The 21,447-nt window shown below is 41.9% G+C and overlaps 1 protein-coding gene across 6 annotated transcripts in view; it reads right to left on the reverse strand.

Annotated features, from left to right (window-relative positions):
• Positions 1 to 21,447, reverse strand: part of srgap1a (SLIT-ROBO Rho GTPase activating protein 1a) — an 84,224-nt gene that overhangs the window by 8,169 nt on the left and 54,608 nt on the right. For 4 of the 6 annotated variants that reach the window (XM_083917450.1, XM_083917449.1, XM_083917453.1 and 1 more), the window contains exons 9-19: positions 16,782 to 16,979; positions 16,196 to 16,280; positions 15,133 to 15,160; positions 13,251 to 13,356; positions 11,219 to 11,279; positions 10,380 to 10,457; positions 10,023 to 10,157; positions 7,413 to 7,518; positions 7,043 to 7,267; positions 5,932 to 6,011; positions 1,311 to 1,491 (exon numbers count right to left, since the gene is read on the reverse strand). In XM_083917450.1, coding sequence (XP_083773576.1) covers positions 1,311 to 1,491; positions 5,932 to 6,011; positions 7,043 to 7,267; positions 7,413 to 7,518; positions 10,023 to 10,157; positions 10,380 to 10,457; positions 11,219 to 11,279; positions 13,251 to 13,356; positions 15,133 to 15,160; positions 16,196 to 16,280; positions 16,782 to 16,979 — 1,283 coding nt within the window. Of the gene's footprint in view, positions 1 to 1,310; positions 1,492 to 5,931; positions 6,012 to 7,042; positions 7,268 to 7,412; positions 7,519 to 10,022; positions 10,158 to 10,379; positions 10,458 to 11,218; positions 11,280 to 12,583; positions 12,618 to 13,250; positions 13,357 to 15,132; positions 15,161 to 16,195; positions 16,281 to 16,781; positions 16,980 to 21,447 lie in introns of all 6 variants that reach the window. The other 2 variants (XM_083917452.1, XM_083917451.1) reach the window with 1 other exon arrangement.

Genomic DNA, 21,447 nt, shown 5'->3' on the forward strand with positions numbered 1-21,447 from the left:
AGCAGTAAATCCCCCTGCTCTTTCATTAACTAAGAGGACACCCAATCAGCATTGCCCCTCCTGGTGAATTATTGATAAGAGGCACATTGACAGCACTGCAGCAAGGGAAGGAGCAGAAGAGGAAAGAGGGGAAGGCAATAATGGTCATCTTGTCGGGCAGCCACTAAGTGATTGGAGTGATTCTGTTACTGTTCTAACAAGACAGTGAATCCAGTCCATTAGGCACCAACAATCACCATGCCTGTTAGTGCAGAGAATGGGGGACAGTGATAGAAGAGCTGGTTGAGGATCCTGGAGATGGAGAAAATTCCATAGGGAAGGGACAACCGCAGCGTTCAGGACAAATGAGGCTGAGAGAGTACTCTATGACGACCCTACAGTCAACTGATGGCCCGCAGACTCTTGTAAAGCAAAGCCAGCGAGGACAAGTGTGTTCTCAGGGAGAGCTGGAGGACTGTTCCTTTGACCACAACTCCAAAGCTCTGAGTAGAGCTGGTAGTAGTGTAGTAGTAGAAAGGAGCATTTCCTCAGTGTACCACCTGTAGAAATAACATGAAAATAAGACTGTTGAGTCTAGACTCTACAGCCATGCATGTAGCTCTGTGAACGCTGGCCAGGATGATTGTGATTGGTTTAATGGAATACAAACAAACCAGAACTTTTTCCTCCCTATGTAAGAATGGTAAGTGGTGCTGCAGACTTTTTGTCAGCACTGAAACAGCACTGTGGAGATTAGGAGTAGGACCAAAATAGTGGACGGGTCATCAGACAGATATTAATATCTCTAGAACCATGTCACTAGTTAAATACACCTTAAGGCTACAGCACTCCCGTAGGTTATATAAAAAGGCTGCTCTATAAAAACGCTGACTTACTATGGAATGCCTTGAGTTAAAAGTAAAAAAGTAAACTGGACAGTCCTTTTTTTTTTTTTTTTTACTCAACTATCTGACTATCCTTGAAGAGTATCCAATTTTTACTTCAATACCACCATCTCTATGTTTTTTGACCCTTCTTTTCTTCATTTTGTCTTCAAAATCATATTTCTATTTCAAAAGCATATTGGCAAAAAGTAAGAACTGCTCACGGTAAGAATTGTTGTAGATTGTTAGAGGTGATCGGATTGGTTTAGTATTCACTTTGCATGCAAGCTTTATGCATGACGCAGCCTTTTTACTCGCATTTAAAAAAAAAAAGTAAAAATGCCATATCTGAATACAACAGTGCAACCTTTATTGTATGGTGGTCATTAGAAAGCCATCTGCTATCGTACAGCATTACTGAAATGATGCTCGATGAAAACCACTCACATGTCTTGGACCACAATATATTGGTGTGGCACCAGGCCATCGATGCCGTTGTGGCGTCCCTCCCACCAGTCTTCTGACGCCCGCTGATACAGCAGCAGGGAGGCGCCCTTCTTGAAGGACAACTCTCGGGATGAACGACCAACGTAGTCAAACTTGGCAATTGCTTCAATGGGCTCACCCTCTGTCAACAGAGAGAGGATTAGACAGGTTAGGTATGTCAAACAGGGCAAAGACATCAACTACAAGGCTATTATCACATGTACACACATTTTTTAATGATGGTTACAAATGGTGCAGTCTTTTGAGATAAAAATCTTAATCCAGACAGACAACACATGCAGTTAAATACATGTTGGCTCTGATACAGGAGACTCTAGTCGGGTCAAATACTGCCATGTTTGTGTACCAGGATGCTCAAGTGTACTGAGCCAGTTAGTTGTAGTCAATAGTAACCCGGCTCTACAACACCAAGCCGGGGCAACAACAGGCCCTGAGGAGCTTTAGCAGGATATTTATAGAAGCTGGTGAGAAGAGATCTATATGACTCAGGGGCATGTCAGTCACTGTATGGATCATTAGACTGGGTTGATACCTACTCAATAACTGTACAAGTACATCCCTGGATTAGTGACATGGGAAAGTTACAGAAGTTAATAACCAGTGGTAGTGGTAGTCAGTATTATGCTTTTTTAAATGTACTTGGACTGATTGCTCTAAACAGGTCTGCTATCTTTTATATCATGGAAAATCGATCTTATGTTGATGTCTATTCTGAAGAAAACATCTGTGGTTTCAACAACAGCTAACAGTCGACTCTCCTGTTCAAAAAGATACACCGACATCTCCGGGCCAATATGCATGCACTACTGCAACACAGGTCTAAAAATAGCTCACTCACTCCTACCTCTGCCCTCCTCCCATCTCACTTTAAGTCAGCCGAACCCTTTGGACAGACGCAGCGTCACCCTAACGGGGTCCTTTATATACACACGAACAGAGGAAATGGCTGAAGCTTGTATTGGCTGTGAAAAGCCATCATGGTATATATTTTGCACAGGAGCTTGGAAGTAATTCCCAGATGAGCAGAGAGGCCATGTGAGAGAAGAAATACATTTGTGATTCTCAGCAGAGTGGGGCTTTCTTCATTTCTCTCAGTGTCCTGTTCAACCTCATCTACTTCTCTTACATATTTTCCCAACCTTTAACTTGCTGCTTTCCTTGTTTCACTTGGTTGTTGGGATTGACAGGGTGGACGTGACGTGGCTCCAATAAAATGTGACAAGCAGGAATTTACTGACTGAATGAATTGGGCTGCACTGCAGTGGACAAGGCTGTTAATAAAGTTGACAGAGCCCTTATCTGTGGAGGGGATTTTTCTTGCTCTCCATTTTCTCCATCTTTTTCTCTCACTTCAACCTATCCATCCATCCATCCTCCGGCCTGCAAATATTTATCCAAGGCAGGCACACACACAGCAGTGACGTGGTTAAAACTCGGTGTGGTATAGGATCCCCTCTGTCATGTTGTGCAATTATAACTGAGAATCGCTTCAGACCTAGCCACCCGAGGAGACACACACACGCACGCATGCGCACACACTACCGTGAGAGCTGGAAGCCTGTGGTGTAAGAGATACGGACTGTCAGATGTTTTAAACAAGTCAGTGGAGCAGAGTCAGGGTGGATGTTACATCCAAGTTCAGAAAGAAGCCTGTTGTGAGATATTGTTAATATCAATACAATAGGAGAGTATATAAGACACTTTTTCTCTCCTATCCACCCTCTTCCCTTAAGACAAATATAAATCTCAGTTGCTTGCTACTACAAACAGAGCAGTGAACATCCTGCTGGACTTGATAGCAGCTTAGAGGCAGTTCTCTAAAGTATTATAGTAGTTTATTGTATTCATGAGGCACTTGACAACAAGGACATCCTGTTACCCTCCTGCAACAGGGTTATAAAAATCAATGTACCACTTAGTTTACCTCTGACCTTGTAGCAAATTTACCAGCAGATAGAACATCGATATATTGATGGTGTGCGAGACAGTTAATCTCCAGGCATGAAAGCAGCGGCCCATGAAACTGTCATGTGTCCGCCCAGAGCAGAAATATGCTGAGGGTCAATGACAACATGTTGATGTTTAGCATGTTCACCATCTTAGTTTAGTGTGTTAGCATGCTAACATTTGCCAGTTAGCACAAATCACAAAGTGAAGGTAAGGCTCACGTGATTGTTATGAGTTTTTCACAAACTAAAGCAAGGCTGGGTGATAACAATATGCCAATGTACGTCTAATAAAAATGCTTGGTTTTGGCCGCTGACAGGCTCAGATTGTAAGTGTAGGTGTCTACATTATGGAAAGATGGTGAAGTCTCATTCTAAAATCTCTAAAAGTTGTTACAGTTGATCCTGAGGGGGACATGAATGTGTTTACCAAATTAGACAGAAAATAAAACATTGACCTTTTTATTGGCGTTAGAGTAGGCTTTATCCTCTGAGGACCATGAATGTCTGTACAAACCTTCATGGCAAATTAATGACTTTCTGTTTATTTTTTGGTAAATCAGATGCTTACCTCTGTGACAAGATCACATGAGAGGCACAAAGTGAGGTCATCCAGATTGTCCTCTACGCCATCTGATTAAAGCAACAATCACGTAGCTTTACTTTCTGTGTGTGCTGTGTATAAATCTGGCCTGTCCAGATAATTTAAGCCAATGTGCTACTTCAAACAGCTACTTAGATCAACAAGTGGACTGACTTTTACTCCTCCCTCTGTTTGTCTTGTGTTCACTTACCTTGAGGGCAAAGAGGACAAACACATTTTGAGCCTTGAGAAGAGAGTCAACATAACTATTTCAGTTTGCAGAATCAAGTGCTGGTAACCAAACAGGAAAAGAGGTTTGCTTTGGTGGCTGAAATCCAAATGAGGTAATATGGATTTAAAAATAACTGACGACAATAACTTGACCACATTTCAAGACTCTGCAGGGAGGAACTTGAGTCAGTGAGGACATCCTCCCAGTGCGCTCAGAGAATCTTTTGGAACAAAACCATGGCAGCATGGGATTTCTGGAAAACATAATTTTCCAATAATTACTCTGAGTTGATAGCTGCCATCTGCATTTTACAATGGGAATCCTTACAGAGAGAAATGTCCTTTTCTAATCAGATGTCCTTTCTTATTTATAAAGGACACCCAGATTATGAGTTTAATTTGGAAGCAGAGTGATTAACAGATGATATAATAAGAGATCTACCAGATTTCCATACTCTCTCTATGGAAACTGATGACGAATGGTGACATGGAGGTCCTAAAAATCCTCTTGGGTGTGAAAAGGAGACAGGATTGGGGAAGTTGTCACCATGGAAACAGTTTTAGGGATGGTAAAATATGAAGCTCGGCTCAACTATAGGTTGACTCTTTTTGGCTCACACCACCTACATCTGGTCAGCTGTCTGTCAGATATTTATGACTTTTTAATGAGCTGGAAGTTTTATTGTCTTTTTCTGCTTTTCCCTGGATGTTAACAGCAATGTCTGACCCCAGCTGATACTTTGGTTTCAACTAACTCGCTCACTATTTGATTTGGACCAGACTGACTGGTATTCATTTCACTCAAACAAAGGACCACATGTACGATCACACAAATGCACAGTATCCCACCATGTCTGAGAGAAGTCTATTGTATCCTCCTGTGACTACATGAGCCTGGTGTTTTTTTGTTTCTTCATATTTCTCTTAGACACATGGAAGTGTAGTTAAACAGAAAAAAACAGACCATATAATATTCAGAAAGCCATTCAAACCTTTTGAGACACTTTTGACACAAACTCCATAGTATTGCTATTATTTTACAAATTACTGAAAAAAAATACATTGTAAAGAAAAACAGTGACTCTTAGAAAACAAGATTTCTCTCCCAAAAGGATCTACCCGGTGTAGATCACTGGAATTTGTAAAAGGGGAATGTGGAATTACACCAAGGGAGATTTAAAATCATTAGAATATGAATGGCTGTCCATCAGTGTGAGCCCATTTCCCTGGTCCTTCAAGGTTACTGCATTTTACAGGCTGAAAGGCAGGATTAGTGGCAGCGATACAGAGAACTGGATTCAACCCTCTCAGAATGATGGACACAAGGAAAAGTTGTAAGTGTATGTGGCGCGGTAGTTATAGTTATAAGTTAGTTTTTGTAAACACATCGTTCAAAGTTGGAGCGAGAGAGAGAGAGAGAGAGAGAGAGAGAGAGAGAGAGAGAGAGAAAGAGAGAGAGAGAGAGAGATGCATCTTATTTAGCCGCATAATATGTGACTGCATGTCACCAACTGAGGGACACGCAATTAAAACTAAACAGAATATGACAAATTGTTATCTTGACAGGTCACTTTTGGGGACATGACATTGAGTTACATTCACGTCCTGGAGACTTACCCTAACCCTAACCACTACTCGCCTTACCCTTACCCCCTAATCTTTAACTGGTCTTTAGTCTGAATTTTATCCCCAAAAGTAGCCTAACCATACAGCTTTATTTACACTTACCTTTAAACCATTACACAACTATGTGTGTCATAATGTACAACATGTATACATGAATGTTTGTATAGTTACTCACCGTCCTCACTGGTGTGCGTCTCTGCCCCTCCCTCATTTTCTACTTCCTCCAGGGCTCCATGCTCACTGTAGGGGCTCTCACTGTTGGGCACAACATGGTAGGTTTACGGCTCAAGGGACAGTTTCAAAACAGACAAGAAGGAAATGAAAGTTGTGTGAACCTAACAGTCAAATGTAATTCCAGTGAAGATGACAGGGAGGAAGGGAGGTTTTTCTTACAATTAATAAGACCAAGAGGAAGTTCACATACCGGTCATTATACTGAGAGAGGCTTAGATCCTCTAACTGTGGTTGGGCCTCTTTCTAAATGGTCTTTTTCTGGCATCATGCTGGGAGAGCTGGTGGTAATGCCACACACATAGATTACCCATGCCATGAATTGAGTCTCTCCTCCCATGTTAGCATGTCACCAGCCACCTCCTCTTGTGCAAGAAAGGGAGGAAGCCAAAAAAACAAATCTCCCTAGGGCTTCATATTATGTGTTGCCTAGGACTGGCTGAGAGGGGTGATTAGCTCTAGCCAGGGATAAATCCCTGTCAGCCTGTGGTGACGTGGAGGCATAGAAAGAAGACATAGCGATAGATGCAAAGGGACAGTTTGATCTGTTAACACTCTGGTACGCGCTGCAGTTCACCTAACCATCCTGACAGGTGACCTTTATTTTTATCTCCTGCTGTGAACACGTTATTAAAGTGAGAGAGTTTGAAATGAGTTCACCAACTAAAGTCAGCACTGAAACATGTTCTACCTTGTCATGTTCCTTAACCACACAGACATAATTAGTGAGTGTTATTACTCAAATCAACTCCACTGACATACTACTGACACAGCTGCAGCGTTGAGAGTGCATGCATACCTGCATGTCGAGTGAGTCCCTAATGAAGGAGGTTTGGCTGCTTGCCTCTGTTCCATTCATGGTAAAAAAAATTGTTTTAAATGGAATAAGAAAACCACTGGCGTCTGTTAGGAAAACTGTGCAGCTGCATGAGGTGATCTCATCAGAATGCTTTCCATCTAGACCCTCAGACACCGGTGGCAGTGGGGCTAAAGAATAACTTAACCTTGGATTTAATAAATTAATATTAATAGCAGCTAAATGCATAATTTCTCACCAATAGTCTCCTCCAGCCATACACTTCTCATAGATGGGCCCATCAAGCTCTTTGGCATCAGGAAAGATGGTCTCATAGTGGATGATGATGGTCTTGATGATCTCGTTGACATGGGCCTGGCAGGAGACCTGGTCCTGGGTGTCCGGTGTGGGCATGAGTGTTGGGCCGAAGCATATGGCCAGGTTGTACGGGTCCATCATGTTCTCGTCACTGTACTGAGACAGGCTGGAGAGAGGAGGGTAGGTGGAAAAAGTTAGGAAAGGAGAGATGGGGACAGACTTGGAGATCAAGTGGACATTTCATAAAGCGGGGGCAATCCTTATGAAGTGATATACAAGATGGAATCACTAGCTAGTTTTTATAAACTTACTGGTTGAGGAAGGCGAAGAGGTAGCGCATGACGATGAGGACTGATCTGGGAATGGTCAGGAGGATCTTACGGATGTACAGCGCTCTCTCATACAGGCTCTCTATTCCTAGAGCAGCAAGACAATGACAGAGAATGTATGATGTTAATACAATAAAATGCTGTAATACAAGAATATATGTTTTGTTAAACTACAAGGGCACTTAGAGGGCGCAGACCTCCGCCGAGGCATGTCCTATCTCACAATGTTAATGCAGTGTAAATTTTCCCTGTCAAGGAACTCATTTTTTCACCTACGGAGCCCTGAAGGTGACATGTGACACATTTTTTCTCGCTCATAGTACCTCCTGGGCTCTGTAGACACCGCATGAATGCAGCACAAAATCCCCATCTTGCAATGCTAAGGAAAGTGAAAAATTATTTTTGTATCTGCCAGGTGATTCAGATCTACTCCAAAACGTAATGGGTTCTTTCTTGGCCCATGCTACATCTTTTCAACTTTGATGAAAATTAGGTGATTAGTTTTTACCTAATCCTGCTGACAAGCAAACGAACAAAAAAACAAACCGAGCCAAAAACACAACCTTCTTGATACATCAAATGCACCACCTCGTCTTACTGATGATGTCCACTTATTGAGTATCAGAACACCACGCACCAGCATAGAAATACAAAAGCAAATTGAAGCTGAGCTAATTACTCATCAGAAGTTAATGTAAGTCCCTTGAGGACCAGCAAAGTTTTACTAATGCAGTGATGTGTAAAAAGTGTGTGTTGTAGAGGCCACAGCCAATGTATCAACTCTGTGGTGGTTGTGTTAACCTTGGCCTGTGTTCCTCTGCTGATACCGAAGAGGAAAAGGAGAAGGAAGTCAGTACTCTTTGTCAGCACTTAATAACAAGGGCAACAAGTTGATTTTCCTGTTCTAAATAAAAACAGCATTTCCCTAAAACCATTTTGTCCAGTTCTCCATTCTTTCACTCTTCTTTCTGCCTCGCAGAAATGAGTAACACATGAGTAACTATTTCTCAAACATGTTTATTGCAGGAACATTATCATAACAAAGACTTTTAAATCATTCTACTTTATCAACATGCAAGACTGCCAACCTTTATGTCTTTCATTACTACCTCATTTGTTCCGCTGTGCCACTTGAAGCAGCCTATTTTATTTGGCTGAGCTGGGGCTCTGCTGGCTGCTAAAAATAGCCCTGTCACCCTCTAGCCACTTTGTGCCATCTGGGATTTGGGCTTCTGGGATACTTGTGATGTATTTCATTTTTCATGAATACATAACTAGGATTCTGCTAGGCTCCTGAACACTTTAGAAGATCCTATTTAAAGATTTCTAATGTATGGTTATATACCACCTACAAGGGCACATGTGAGAACACCTGCGCAAAACATTACTGCTGCAAAGTTATCCGTTGCTGCAGTACGCCACTGTGGTGAAAACATGCAGTCAACTGAGAGCAGTTGAACGGAAAAGTGATCTTGTAGCTGGTCTGAGCTGCCCCATATGGACTAAGCAGAGGGTTTTTAATGTGGGGCCTGCTGGGCGTTCAGCCCACACTGCAATCACTGGCATGTTGAGCTAGGGAATGTAAACAGGGAATCCCCCCATCACTCATCCTGCACAAATGTGTAAAAGTACACCCAGGAAACACACACGGACGCACTTCACACACTTGTGAATACACACAAGCCTGCGTGAACACAAAAACACAAAAATGGCACACACAAAACTGCACGAGGCATTACAGCAGACGTTGTGCCCATGTGACTCTGCATGTTCAATTGTTCTCCAAGTCTAAAGCCCCCCATATAATTTCTCAAAAGATCAGAAAAAGCCACACAAAGAGCTGACAGGTCTTCAAATTGAGTCACTGCAAAATGACAATGTGACTATTCTTATGAGGACTTCAGTATAGATTCAGCTCTAGATTCAGGTGCCGCTCAGTGCTGTGGACATTTAACATTCCACAACGATCCTGTAAGCGTGGCCAGCTCTGTGCCACTTAAGACAGATAATATCCTTCTCACTTCCCGACCAAATACCACAGAGCAGTATCAACAGAGTCAAAGACAAGGAGATGTCAGAGCCATTCTGCAGACAAAACACTACAGACGGTTAATTATACTGTTTCACCTGAGGACTATATTTGATGAAGAATACACACTGTGTGAATGATGAAAACAAATAAGACCATTACTTCAGATACTACAGACAACTGGAAAGTAATATAGAGACAGTGCTTCAACCACATAGCATAATGTAGTTCTATAGGTTGTAGGTCTACAGCTTGTGGACAGGAGGTTGTGAGAAACTAAAGTTTTAGCCTGTGTTTTAGGTTGATTATTAAAAGTGCAACTTTTTTTTTGCTATAATTTTATAATTGCTTTTCAAAATTTCTATTTCTATTTATTTGGGAAATGTATTTTCATATGTACCGTAAACTGTAATTTATTTTGACAGGTGCGTAAAAAGACAGAAGGATCAAAATTCTTGGCAAGTGAGATTAAGACAATTTTTTCTAATATTAAAATATGGAGCTGCCAGATCAACAACAAAGAGATGCACTCAACTACTGATACTAAGCAAACATGTTCTTACTGATGCAGGACAGCAGATCATTGAACCTCTCTTTGGGGAAAAGAGGGTTCTCCAGACCACGGAAGTAAAGTTTGAGAACGCCCGCCACCGAGTTGATGTCATGATTGTTCTCATCGTCTGTCAGGGGGTCGTTTCCTAAGACACAGACAATTGAGCAGGTCAGCCGGAAGGCCTTAGTCATTAGAAATCTACATGATTTTATGTGAACTATACCTAATAACTAAAAAAAAACACTGTCTTAATATGGTTAATATAATGTATCATGATTAATTCCTAATTTGGATCTGAAAACAATGAGACAAAAGCACAGATCATTAATAGACACGTTGCTAAAGAAGTTTAACAGACATAATGTACCTCTTTCGAACGAGTTCTTGATGTCATTCACTTCCAGCTGGGACCCAGACACACGAAATATCCCTTGATGTTGGAGGCCTGCGTAGAGAAAGACCAAGACAAAGGATAAAAGGACAGACACTCAACATGCTCATAAGTCCACTCACAGAAAGAAACCCTCTCACTCAGCAAATAAGGCCTACTATAGTTGGACCTAAATGGCACATCCTGTCCGTTAAGCCCCTTCACTTTTCTAACTAAAGATAAATAATGAGTCAGGGAGGCTGCAATCAAGCTTTACTAAAGTGTCTTCCTGCTGGGATTAGGACTTAATAAGGGGAGAAGTCAAGGGTCAGGAGGAGGCATGATTAGTCTGCTGTTGGTCTCTTTTTGATTTGTACGTCATCCATTGGCTGCTCCATAAGACGCAGCGAATGAGCCTGCAAACCATCAAATCCCACTACTGTTACATCTTAAATGCTTAAGATTTTAGTGGCTTTTTCAATCTGGTTTAAAAGCAATATTGTAAGTCAGCACTTGTGCCACGCCAAGATCGCCGTCTGACTGTTTGTTTTGGAAGCTGGGTGTAAAAAGGCTGCACCTCTGTAAACAGGATGGAATCTGCATTTTCCCATGACTGAACACACTGAAACCTCAACATGAAAAACTACGTACACACCCCAAACAATTAATGTCTGGGTATCACTGAAAGTGTCACTTTTAAATTAGGATAGACTTTTAAGGGAAGCAGGCTGTAGTTTAAAAGAATAATTCAGCAAAGATAAATATAGCCATCAAATTATGATTGCTTAACTGAAGGGACTAAATGTCTATACACAGTACAACAACAACCAACTCACCATACAAATTTATGTAGCGAATACAGCTTTCAACCACACGGGGGATAGCTTGTCCAGAGTCCTTTGAAGGCAAAGTAAACAATACCCAAATGTTACATCATGAATAATTTGCCTTTTTTTTTTTGTTTACAAATAAAAGCTAGAGCCCGACAGATACTGGCATTTTCAATTATCAATAGCAGAGAATAATAAAAAAAATCTAATAAAACATAAATACATAATATACATTCAGTGATAAAGATATATCAAAGTTAACAGGAAAAAATTCTACAATACTTTTTTACAAGTAAATATGAGATAATAGTAAATGTTAATTGATATTTAAATTATTTTAAAGAACTACAAATAGATAGACATGTATTTATGGAAATATAAATCAGGACCAACATGATACTGGTCTGCTGACGTATCGATCGGGCTCTAAAAGAAACAGTTTGACGTGATGTTAAAAGTATATAAACATGCACACCCAGTGTAAGTGAAGTTTGAAGGTTTAGATACAATGTGAGGGTTACCTTTTTGAGACAGACTGAGTTGACTTTACCAGCTATCTGTTCATGCCCAGTCTCCCAATTATAACTTACTGATCATGAAATATCAGAAAATATACAAAAATTACTGACTTCCGACAACCAGCATGTACAACTTAACACGTCTTGATTTGCCTCCGGTGTTGCCTAATAGTGTGTGTTTTCTTATGCTAGCTATCAAGTGCACCCTGTGTTCAAATTAAGGAGCTTAAATAAAGAGCCACACACTCAGTATGGAGCTTGGGGCAGGAGTGGCGAGATGAGCACTGTCTCCTTCAGAGAAAACACATTCCTCTCATGCACTTTAGACTTGGACTGCACAGCTTCTTGTTCTGCCTCTGTGCCAGCTACTCAGTGCTGGACAGGGACTCAGTACATGCTTTTAATGATACAGTGGATCTGTTTACAGCCCTCAGGGGTACACGCACGGTCCAAACACAGCCACCATGCCAAAATCGACTATCAATTGTTGGAGTGGAGCCATGAGGGTTGAGGCACAGGTCTGGATCAGCAGGATTATGTAATGCTCTTTCTTTGGATATGTGAAACTGGGGATGACAGCTTTATATCACGTAAATTCACTACCAATTCTGAAGTTGGAAGTGCTTCATGCCGGGAGACACAATTGAAACTAAAGATACAATTTGCTGCAATATCTCTGTTTAAGGAGAAAACCTTCAATTCAGTCTGTCTCGGTCTACTCACAGAAGTCAGGGAACACAAACAAGACATAGACAAACACAGTTTGAGGTGAAAATGTTAGGGCAGGACAGGTAAAAGAAATAAGCGTAGGCAAGTGACATGGGCCCCCCCCAAGATGCTTCAAAGTGTCTACCTGATGTCGAGTGTGTGAGTTCCGTCGTCCGCGGCTACAGAGACGTGTCGCAGAGAAACAGAAAGAGAGAGAGAAGCAAGACCCAGATTAGGACCACAGCAGCTGCCCACCAAAGCTTTAACTAAGAGTGCACCCTCATTCCACTCTGTGCTGGCATCAAACCCGAAGAAACAATGGGAAGTGGACAGGACCAGGCAGGACCCGACACGGCCACCAGTGAGAGGCAGTGAAGAGGCCAAAGGAGGGAGGCAGCACACCATATCAGTCTGGCATCTGCTCCCTGTTTTCACTGGCCTCTACACTCGCTCTGGAGGAGGAGGAGAGACTATATCTGGCAGAGCAGCTCAGTGATGCCAGGTCAGCAGCGAGTCAGGGGAGCCGACTGAGAATATTTATCCCTCCCACTGCCGTTCCTCTCCTCCTGCAGCCCTCCAAATCCACAAGAGCCACCATTACATCACAGATGCAGACCGCCGGGGCTCACTGACTCATGAGGAAGGTTTCCAGAATCCAAAAATTATGTTGTTGTTTGTTTTTGTTGGTAAAAGATAAATCAAAGCTAAAATGTTTTGGGGGGGAACCCACCATTATGGCCAGAAAGCCAGAGCAAGACAGGAAATAGATAGGAGGAGGAGCGATGTCAAGCGAGCAGACTGGTAATCAGTACCTTGATAAATGACTCCAAATTGCCATTAAACAACCTAACATTAAAAACAGAGCGGGGTCTAGCCCGCCGGGTGCCGGTGTGGTTTTTGAGTGGCCCATTGGGATGTCTAGAATACAAAAAATGCATTAGAATAAGTAAACCATGTAGTTTTCCTTTCAGAGTGAAGTATATATTCTCCAATAACCTTTAAGTCCTTCAAAAACTTGAACTGAAGTTGAGGCTAATCCTTAAAACCCTTCAACTCAAGTTGATGGAAGGTGGGTGAATGGGGGCATTTCCAGACACCGCGGAAACCTTTGAATCAACTTTTTCATTATAATCCTGTCTTGTCTTTCTCCACAAGATATCGAAGGCCAGTGAAATATCAGACCCGCTGGGAGCATCGTATGTGTCAGCATCCTCCGCATGACAGGCCCTGCAGGGGACTGCCTCTCTTAGTCTGTGTGTGTGTGTGTGTGTGTGTGTGTGTGTGTGTCTCGGTGTGTATGATTTAATGCAGTGTGGCTTCTTGTGACCTGAAAGAAGTTAAGAGTCTGGGACTCTGGTCCTTTCTTCTGCTCAATCACAGTGTCAGACTTACTCTACTAACACAAACCAGTACAAAAGATGAAATCTTTGCAATCTGAATACAACTTTGTCATTAGCACTTATTTTACTGATATTTTAGTTGTTTAGTGTTAATCTCTCCTCAAGAGCAGGGCTGACACTGAAAATGATTCCCATCATCGATTAATCCGCCAATATTTTTTCTTAAACTGCTGAAAATAATGTAAAACCGCCATAACAGAGCTCAGGGCGGCTTTGAGTGCCATGATTTGTCTGACCAACAGTCCAAAACCAACATATATTCCCTTTACAAAAAATAAAAGAGAGAAAAGCAAGCTGGAAGTAGGAGATTTTTGTTTTTTTTGGGTTTCTTTTCAGAACAGATAACCTGATGTGACCTCCCCCCAGTGATTTTATAAAAAGGCAAGATAATATTAATGTACATTGTTTTGATTCAAATTAAAAAAACTAAACAACAGAGTCAAAGTAAAAGCAATTTTCTCATGCTCATGAAGAGCTGAAAATACGTTTATACAATTTTTGTAAAGTTAAATGTCAGTGAACATGCAACTTCACTAAATTGAGTGACCAAAAAAATGGTAAAAATGTATCTAAGCTACTTAATTACATGTGACTTGTTAATCAGTGTACAATATCAACATTAAGCCTGCCATCGCTCCGGCAGTTTTACTTTTTTCCCCACCCGCTGCACATTCTGTGACAACAAGAACTAGTCATCAGAAGCAGAGGAGGGCGGGTCTTCAATCAAACTAATGTAAATAACAGGCCATGCACCTGCCAATGGCCGTGAAGAAGGTCATTTGTCATGCGGATGGGGGGCCACACTTATTACTCATGTGCCATTGGTTAAACTGTCAAAGGATGCTGAACTAAGGCTTCGACTGACTCATCTGCTCCTTATTAACAAACCTCTTTTGTTGGATTTTGAAACTGAAAGTTTTAAATTGCATGTGATTTGTTTCTCCTCCTACCTCTTTTCCCCCTTTCTAAACATTCTCAGTTTTACAGGCCTGACCCTCTGCACAGTAGAGAATGGGAAGTACAGTCACCTTGTCACATGATACCGCGTTGGGCTTAAAAACCATGGAGGCCGGCACATCTGCTAAGTGCTCTCCAGGATTCTCTCCTGAGCCTAACTACAGACTCCTCTGCCTTCATGGTCACAGAGGACTAAACGAGAATATCCTGAGGCGAACTATCCTCGCATTTATGAGCTGCAACATGTCATGAATGTTTCTGTTGCTGTTGAAAGAAAAGTGCGCTTGATGTGTGTCTTGAATGTGCACCGATCCTGAAGTGCGTGTGTGTACTTTACCTTGTGGTCATGTAGTCAGCTCTGTGGCCTGCGGGTGAAGAGAGAAGAGATGTGAGGGGAAGTTAGATGTGTGGACATGCCAGGACCTGTCTGTGAGTTCCCTGAGGTGCATATTGCATACGGCTGTTGAAGCATTTGAAGCCTGCCATCTGTCCGCAACCACTGGCCTCTTGAGCAGCACAAACAAAACCCATACGCACACCTACACACGCCAGCTCATAGCTTGCACAGAGACTTAAACAGGCAACACTTACGCTATATTACAATTACGTTACAAACAAACATCCCCCAGACACAAAGTTTACAGCTGACGTAGACACACTAATCATTCTAGAAATACACAGTACTACAAGTGTGGACAGGCAGAGTATGATTAAGCACAAAATAGCGTCCAAATGGTTTTGGAGAACAGGAGTAGTTTCGTTTGTGTGGCCATCTGTTCCAGTGAACAGGATCTGACCTGTCTGTGTGTCTGAGTGACTCATACTGTACTCTAGCTCATTGACAAAAATATGATTAAGGCACGAGAGAAGCAGGAGGTTTTTCTCATGCTCGTTAGCACACAGCTCCATTCCTCATAGAGCAGACAGTCTGACTGAGACCACCGGGACTGCTGGTTAGAACAATGACGGACTGACACTCTCTGGGTTGACTTAGGATTAGCTGAAGCCTTGAGGTGGTCCCACTAATGTAGACCAAGGAAAGACCAGTGTGATGACTGCCACCCCTCTAATACACGGCAGTGCCTTGAGTTTGGAGCAAATCAATCACTAAGACGGATAACACAAGTTCACAATCCTCCCTCAGCTCTGACTTCCCTGACTAAAACCCAGATTATCATCTAAGAGCTTTGAGTAGTGGGGAAAAGCAGGCAATAGATGGGAAATTTGCCATAAAAAAGGCAAAATTCCATAACTAATCATTAGTTGTGTTGGCTGTTTGGACACTGATGAAGGCTAATATAAGCACTCATTTTGATGAAGCCAATGCACAAAGTGGATTTAACATTGAGAGGGACAGTGTGAGCTATAAGAGTATAAAAGTAAATGGATTGTGACTGTACCTTCTCCAAGTGTCCTCTTCAGCAAGTCATGTTTGGCTTGCAGTTTGGAAATGAGATTACTGCCCTCCAGAAACTCCCGGAATTTCTGTGGAGAATTGAGAGTAATTACACGGCAGCCCTAAGTGCCAGCCAGAACACCCGCTCTTAAGACAGCAATCTACGATAAGAAAGCCAAGGGCAAAGGACACAGTGAGAGTCTTTTTAAAGCCTCTATCCGAGCATGTCCATCTTCACACTGGAAGACGACAGCAGTTAGCCTTACAAAATGGAAATGTTTTGAGTGCTGCCCCTCTGCCAGCTGATCAGAGTTTTTAAAGTTTAAGATAAAAGTTTTGGGTTAAATTTCTCAGATTCATTTAACAGGATTTTGTAGCAGATATTAAACAGAGTGTATAATCAGTGAAGAAAAAACATATTCACACTTCTTTTAAAACAGTTAAGTATAGAAAGCTAACCAGGGGATCAAAAAGAGACATATTTCTATTTTCATACAGAAATAAAAAGACATCTCTGAAATCTTTTCCCTTTTTATTTATTCATTCGTATCCACCAGCATCCTCTTCTCTTGTGCTGCATTTCCACTTACCATGAAGTAGAACTGCTCTGTCTCCTGCTGGTTGGCCCTCCTCTTGGCAATGCTAGGTTTGCTGAGGTATGTCTCGGACACAGTGGACTTAACCGACTCCGTGGAACGGCTGTGGTGGAAACACTCAGACACGTCATAGTCTTCAATGGTCACCATGTCCTGGATGGTGGTCAGGGTGGCCTCTGATGTTTTTTTGATCTGGAGACACAAGGGATGAGGGGGTAGAAGAAAAAGGGTTGAAGGATTGCAAAAAGCAGCCCATTTAACAGCTAGACGTCTTCTCTTCACACTTACAATGTTACCATCACAGCATATCTAGCGGCTTGTCGTCAAGCTCCCTAAAAACCTTTCTCGCTATCCCATGACACACTGAAAAATGTAGGTGTTTTTTGACAAGACAAAAAAAAAATTCACTAGCCCATGAACATGACTCCTAGCTAAAGCAATCAATTTGCATGCTCTCAGAGGGGCCAGAGGTGAAAACTGTCTGTCTGAGATGGTACATTCAGTTGCAGGCTTTTAAAATTCATTTCCATAACCGCCTCTTTCCTGTCAACAGGAGTGCTTCTGCCGGAACTTATAAATGTCAGGATTTTGCCGAGCGTACTCCACCACTTACTGTAAAAGATGTTTGGTCAGTGCAAGTGTTGCAGGCCACGACTGTGTCCAGTATATGATGAACATGAGATGTCAAACAAATTCGAGGGCAAATGAGCTTGTAACAGCTGCATGTAAGTTTAAGAGACAAAAAGCAGGTACAAAAATGTCTGTGCAGACTATAAATAAAGAACTTGCAGTACACAGACGCGATGGTACAATAGAGTATTAGGCCCACTGTTGGGTACAACTGTGATGTCAAGAATAAAGTCCTAATATTTATAGAGAAAATGATATTATAAGAATAAAGTCATTTTATAAATTATAATAGTGTTATGAGAATAAAGTTTTACCTTTTTCAAGAAAGTCATATTTTGTGAAAAAAGTGAGAATCTTCTCAAAAAAACAAAAAAGTCTACAGCCAAGTCTGATCTACTGTACATAGAAAGGCCCAATTGAAAAATTAAAGGGCCTAATTGTGACAGTTACAAATGTTTCATTTTTTTGTAATTGGATGTGTGATCTATGACATGGTGGAAAGACATAAAAAAACGTATTAAAACCAGGGGTCAGACAAAAGTCAATGAGTCGTTGCAGAACAAGGAGAAGTGGGACGACAAAGATAAAAATAATAAAAAGAGGAGGAAGAGGAAGAGTCTAGGGCTTGTGAAGCATGTGAGTATGAACCACTGATGTGGAAAAGCTGCAGAAGAAAAGAGGCCATGCTGATGTAAAAAACACTAACAACCACCTCTGAGGAAAAATTCAGCAAAATGCTTCTCTTCGGTCAACAGAGACACGCTGGAGGGGGATAGAAGTGCTGTAACCCCAGCAGCTCAATTGTGTGTGCACCAAAGGTCAACGATGCCCTGAGTGAGACACAGCTGGAAGTCCTCCTAATTATTCTTAATGGTCAGGAGGACCCCCACTCTAAAGGTAGTGACCCCATGTCTTAGTCATTAAGTTAGTCTGACCTCAGTGCTGATGAAAGAACAAGGTGGATTCCTTGTTCAACTGTTATACACACGGACAGTAGATTAAAGCCCCCCCCAGCAGTTTGACCTATGACTCATTCGGCCTTCAAAAAGGAAAAATAAATACCTGAAAAGCAAGGTGGAGTTCATCTCTTTCATGTGTTACACTGATGGATTACAGTGCTGACACACATGCTTGGGCACACAATGTGGATGTAGTTAGTGTCATCCATCCCATCGAGCAAAAACATACGGCAGGTTTGAACATGACTAATGACAGCGTGGAAAAGGAAATGGGGGATTCTGTGAACGTAAGACTTTGGAAAAACATCACCCTGTCTTTGGGATCATCACTCGCTGATCAAAAGGAGTGAAATAGCCTGCTGCCTTCAGTAGACAGAGAAAAGATACAGAAATCTACACTTACACCATCACTTCACATGAATGCACTGTAGTTTGATTCATGGCAGGTGCCTAAAATATGTAACTTACTACGACATACAGTCATTAGTTATATGCTATGAGTGTGTTGGTCTCTCTCTCTCTGTGTCCCTGCCATTCTCATCCAAGGTGGCCCCGTGGAGGCGAGAGGCCCAGCTGTCATCATGAAGACAGGACCCATGCATGCGAGAGAATGGCTCCCAGTGAAAAAGCTGTTGAGTTTATCCATTATTCAGAAGACGAATAGTTACCAATGTTCACTGCTGGGCTCAATTACAACAGAGCTCTTAGAGAGACTCGGTGGATATGCCCATTAGTCCCTTCAGCTGCACAGCAGACCCCGAGAAAGTCCTTGGGATTGAATTAAGTTTATTTTCAATAAGCAACCATGACTCATGTACTTCCTACGTTGCTACACAGACGGTGCACCATTACGACGAGCTCAATATCAGTCCGGCTTATTTACAGATGTCATTCTCTGGACTGAAAATAACTCCTACGCTGTCAAAAAAAATCCCCCAAAAATTCCATTCAACACGCTTTAAAATCAGTGTTATTGTGCAGGACAGCAGGAAAACCTCACTTACAGTTATTTCAACATCTGTCATCACAGCTCAAAAGGCAGACTGCAGTCCATAGCTTTCAACAGACTGTGTAGTAAGTGTGTAATCTGCTGATCATCCTGCTACGAGCACACACACGCACACACACACATACACACTCACATGCTGGCTTTGATGTGCTTCCCTGAGATTTATCTGAGGAAAACAAACACTCCCCAGCAGAGGAGATGGTATTAGATTGCCAGAGTTTTGTGTGAAACGTCTTGAGAATACGAAAGAGAGGAAAATCAGCCTGTGTGAGCTCTGGTTTATACGGTGGCAAACAAGATCTAAATGGTCACATTATATAATCTTAAAATGAGATGAACCATGCTGACTTTGAGGAGCCAAAATGAACGCTGGTCTCGGAGAGCAGACTTTTTATTGAACAAAATTAAATTGTAATTTCTGCAATGAGGCACCAAGCAGGGTTACGCTAACCCCAACCCTTTAGTAGAGTGAGATCCAGAGTTTTCTCCCCATTTTGCACCCCACTCACCACTGATGCAGTGTAAATTATTTAGCAATGTTTTCCTTCATAGGAGTCAAAGGGGTTTGAGGAAACAGCTGCACTTCTATTAGGCACTGCCCTGCAGCCTTTCCTGGCTGGATAAAGACAGACTTTTTTCTCTCTTATACATTTGACAGTCGTGCTTGTAGGTCTTCACAGCACTTTGAAAGTTCATTTTTCAAGGATGTATCTGGCATGCTGTGCCCGGGAAGAGAGGCCATCTGGTGATCCTAACACAAGGCAACAGCACCCTCCAATTCTGACCCACCGGACATCCGCTTCGGCGAGGCAGGCAGCACAAGGACATGAAGCAACCAGGGCTTGTCATCATACCCTCACGCACAGAGTCACACACAGAGGTGCATATGTATGTGCCCAGTTGCAGAGATATTGTATATACTGCAGGCGTTGTGAACTGTGATGACACCAGCAGGACCCTGAGCAACCCTGATACAATAACACACACAGTAGGACTGCAACTAGGGATTATTTCTGTTATTAGCTTATCTGATTTTACTTCTATTAATCTACTAATCATCACAAAATATGGTGTACATGTTGAATTGGTAGCTTGATATAAAACACAGAAAGGCAGCACATTTTGAAAGGCTGGAACCAATAAATGTTTGGCCCTTCTGCTCGTTTATCTAAATTGTGACAAATCAATTGACTATCAGTCAATTAACTGAGTTGCTTCACCTCTTGTAAAATGCAAATAAGCCCCAAAATACAGCTATGCTATCCATCAACATTCATAATTCCACCAGTTGTACTTTCAGTCAATTTCACAATGTGTCAATGATCAAAAAGAATCTGAATTCACAGCGGAAGGAAGTTGAGTGACATGCTCCTGTGTCTCTGTTCGTCTTTGTAGCCAGATCAAAGAAAGCAAGAAAGTACACGACATATGGAGGTAAGGAGAGAAATAGAGAGAATAAAGACAGACGGCAGTGAGAGCATATAGAGCGGAGGCAGGTCAGAAGTGATATAAAAGTCAGCATAATGGACGTGACTGCACTCTGGGAAACTGGGGTGATCATGGTATTTCTCCCCTATTGGTTTTTGTTTTATATAAAAAAATTGTTGCATTACTCAAGTATGCTGCAGATAAATTAAAACAATACAGGCTGAGAAGCGGAGCTGCTCATCCAATGTCAAAACAGAGCAGCGTAGTTTTTTTCAAATAAAAGTGAGACAGTGAATTCTACTAGTGGGACCGAAAATGGAGGCTTCATAGAGAGGTTTTGATGGCTACCTGCAGGAGAGAGAGAGGAAAATACAGAGTGTGCGTGCGTGTGACTCTGTGTGGTGTGTATACGCAACAAAAACTTTGATTCTAAAGAGATCACCAGCAATTGTTTCTCCGTCTCACCTTGGATGACTTCTGGCTATAGTTAACTTTCTTTAGTTGCTTTAATGCTCCCCAGCTGTCAGAGCATTAACCAACAAATAGCAACAAGACAAAAACCCTGAACCTCTGGCAGACAACAATGCCGGAGCAGCAGGAAATAGTTTTGACATGTTTGACATATCTAAACCCC

The sequence above is a fragment of the Echiichthys vipera genome (assembly GCF_963691815.1).
Source record: "Echiichthys vipera genome assembly, chromosome: 7".
NCBI classification, from domain to species: domain Eukaryota; kingdom Metazoa; phylum Chordata; class Actinopteri; order Perciformes; family Trachinidae; genus Echiichthys; species Echiichthys vipera.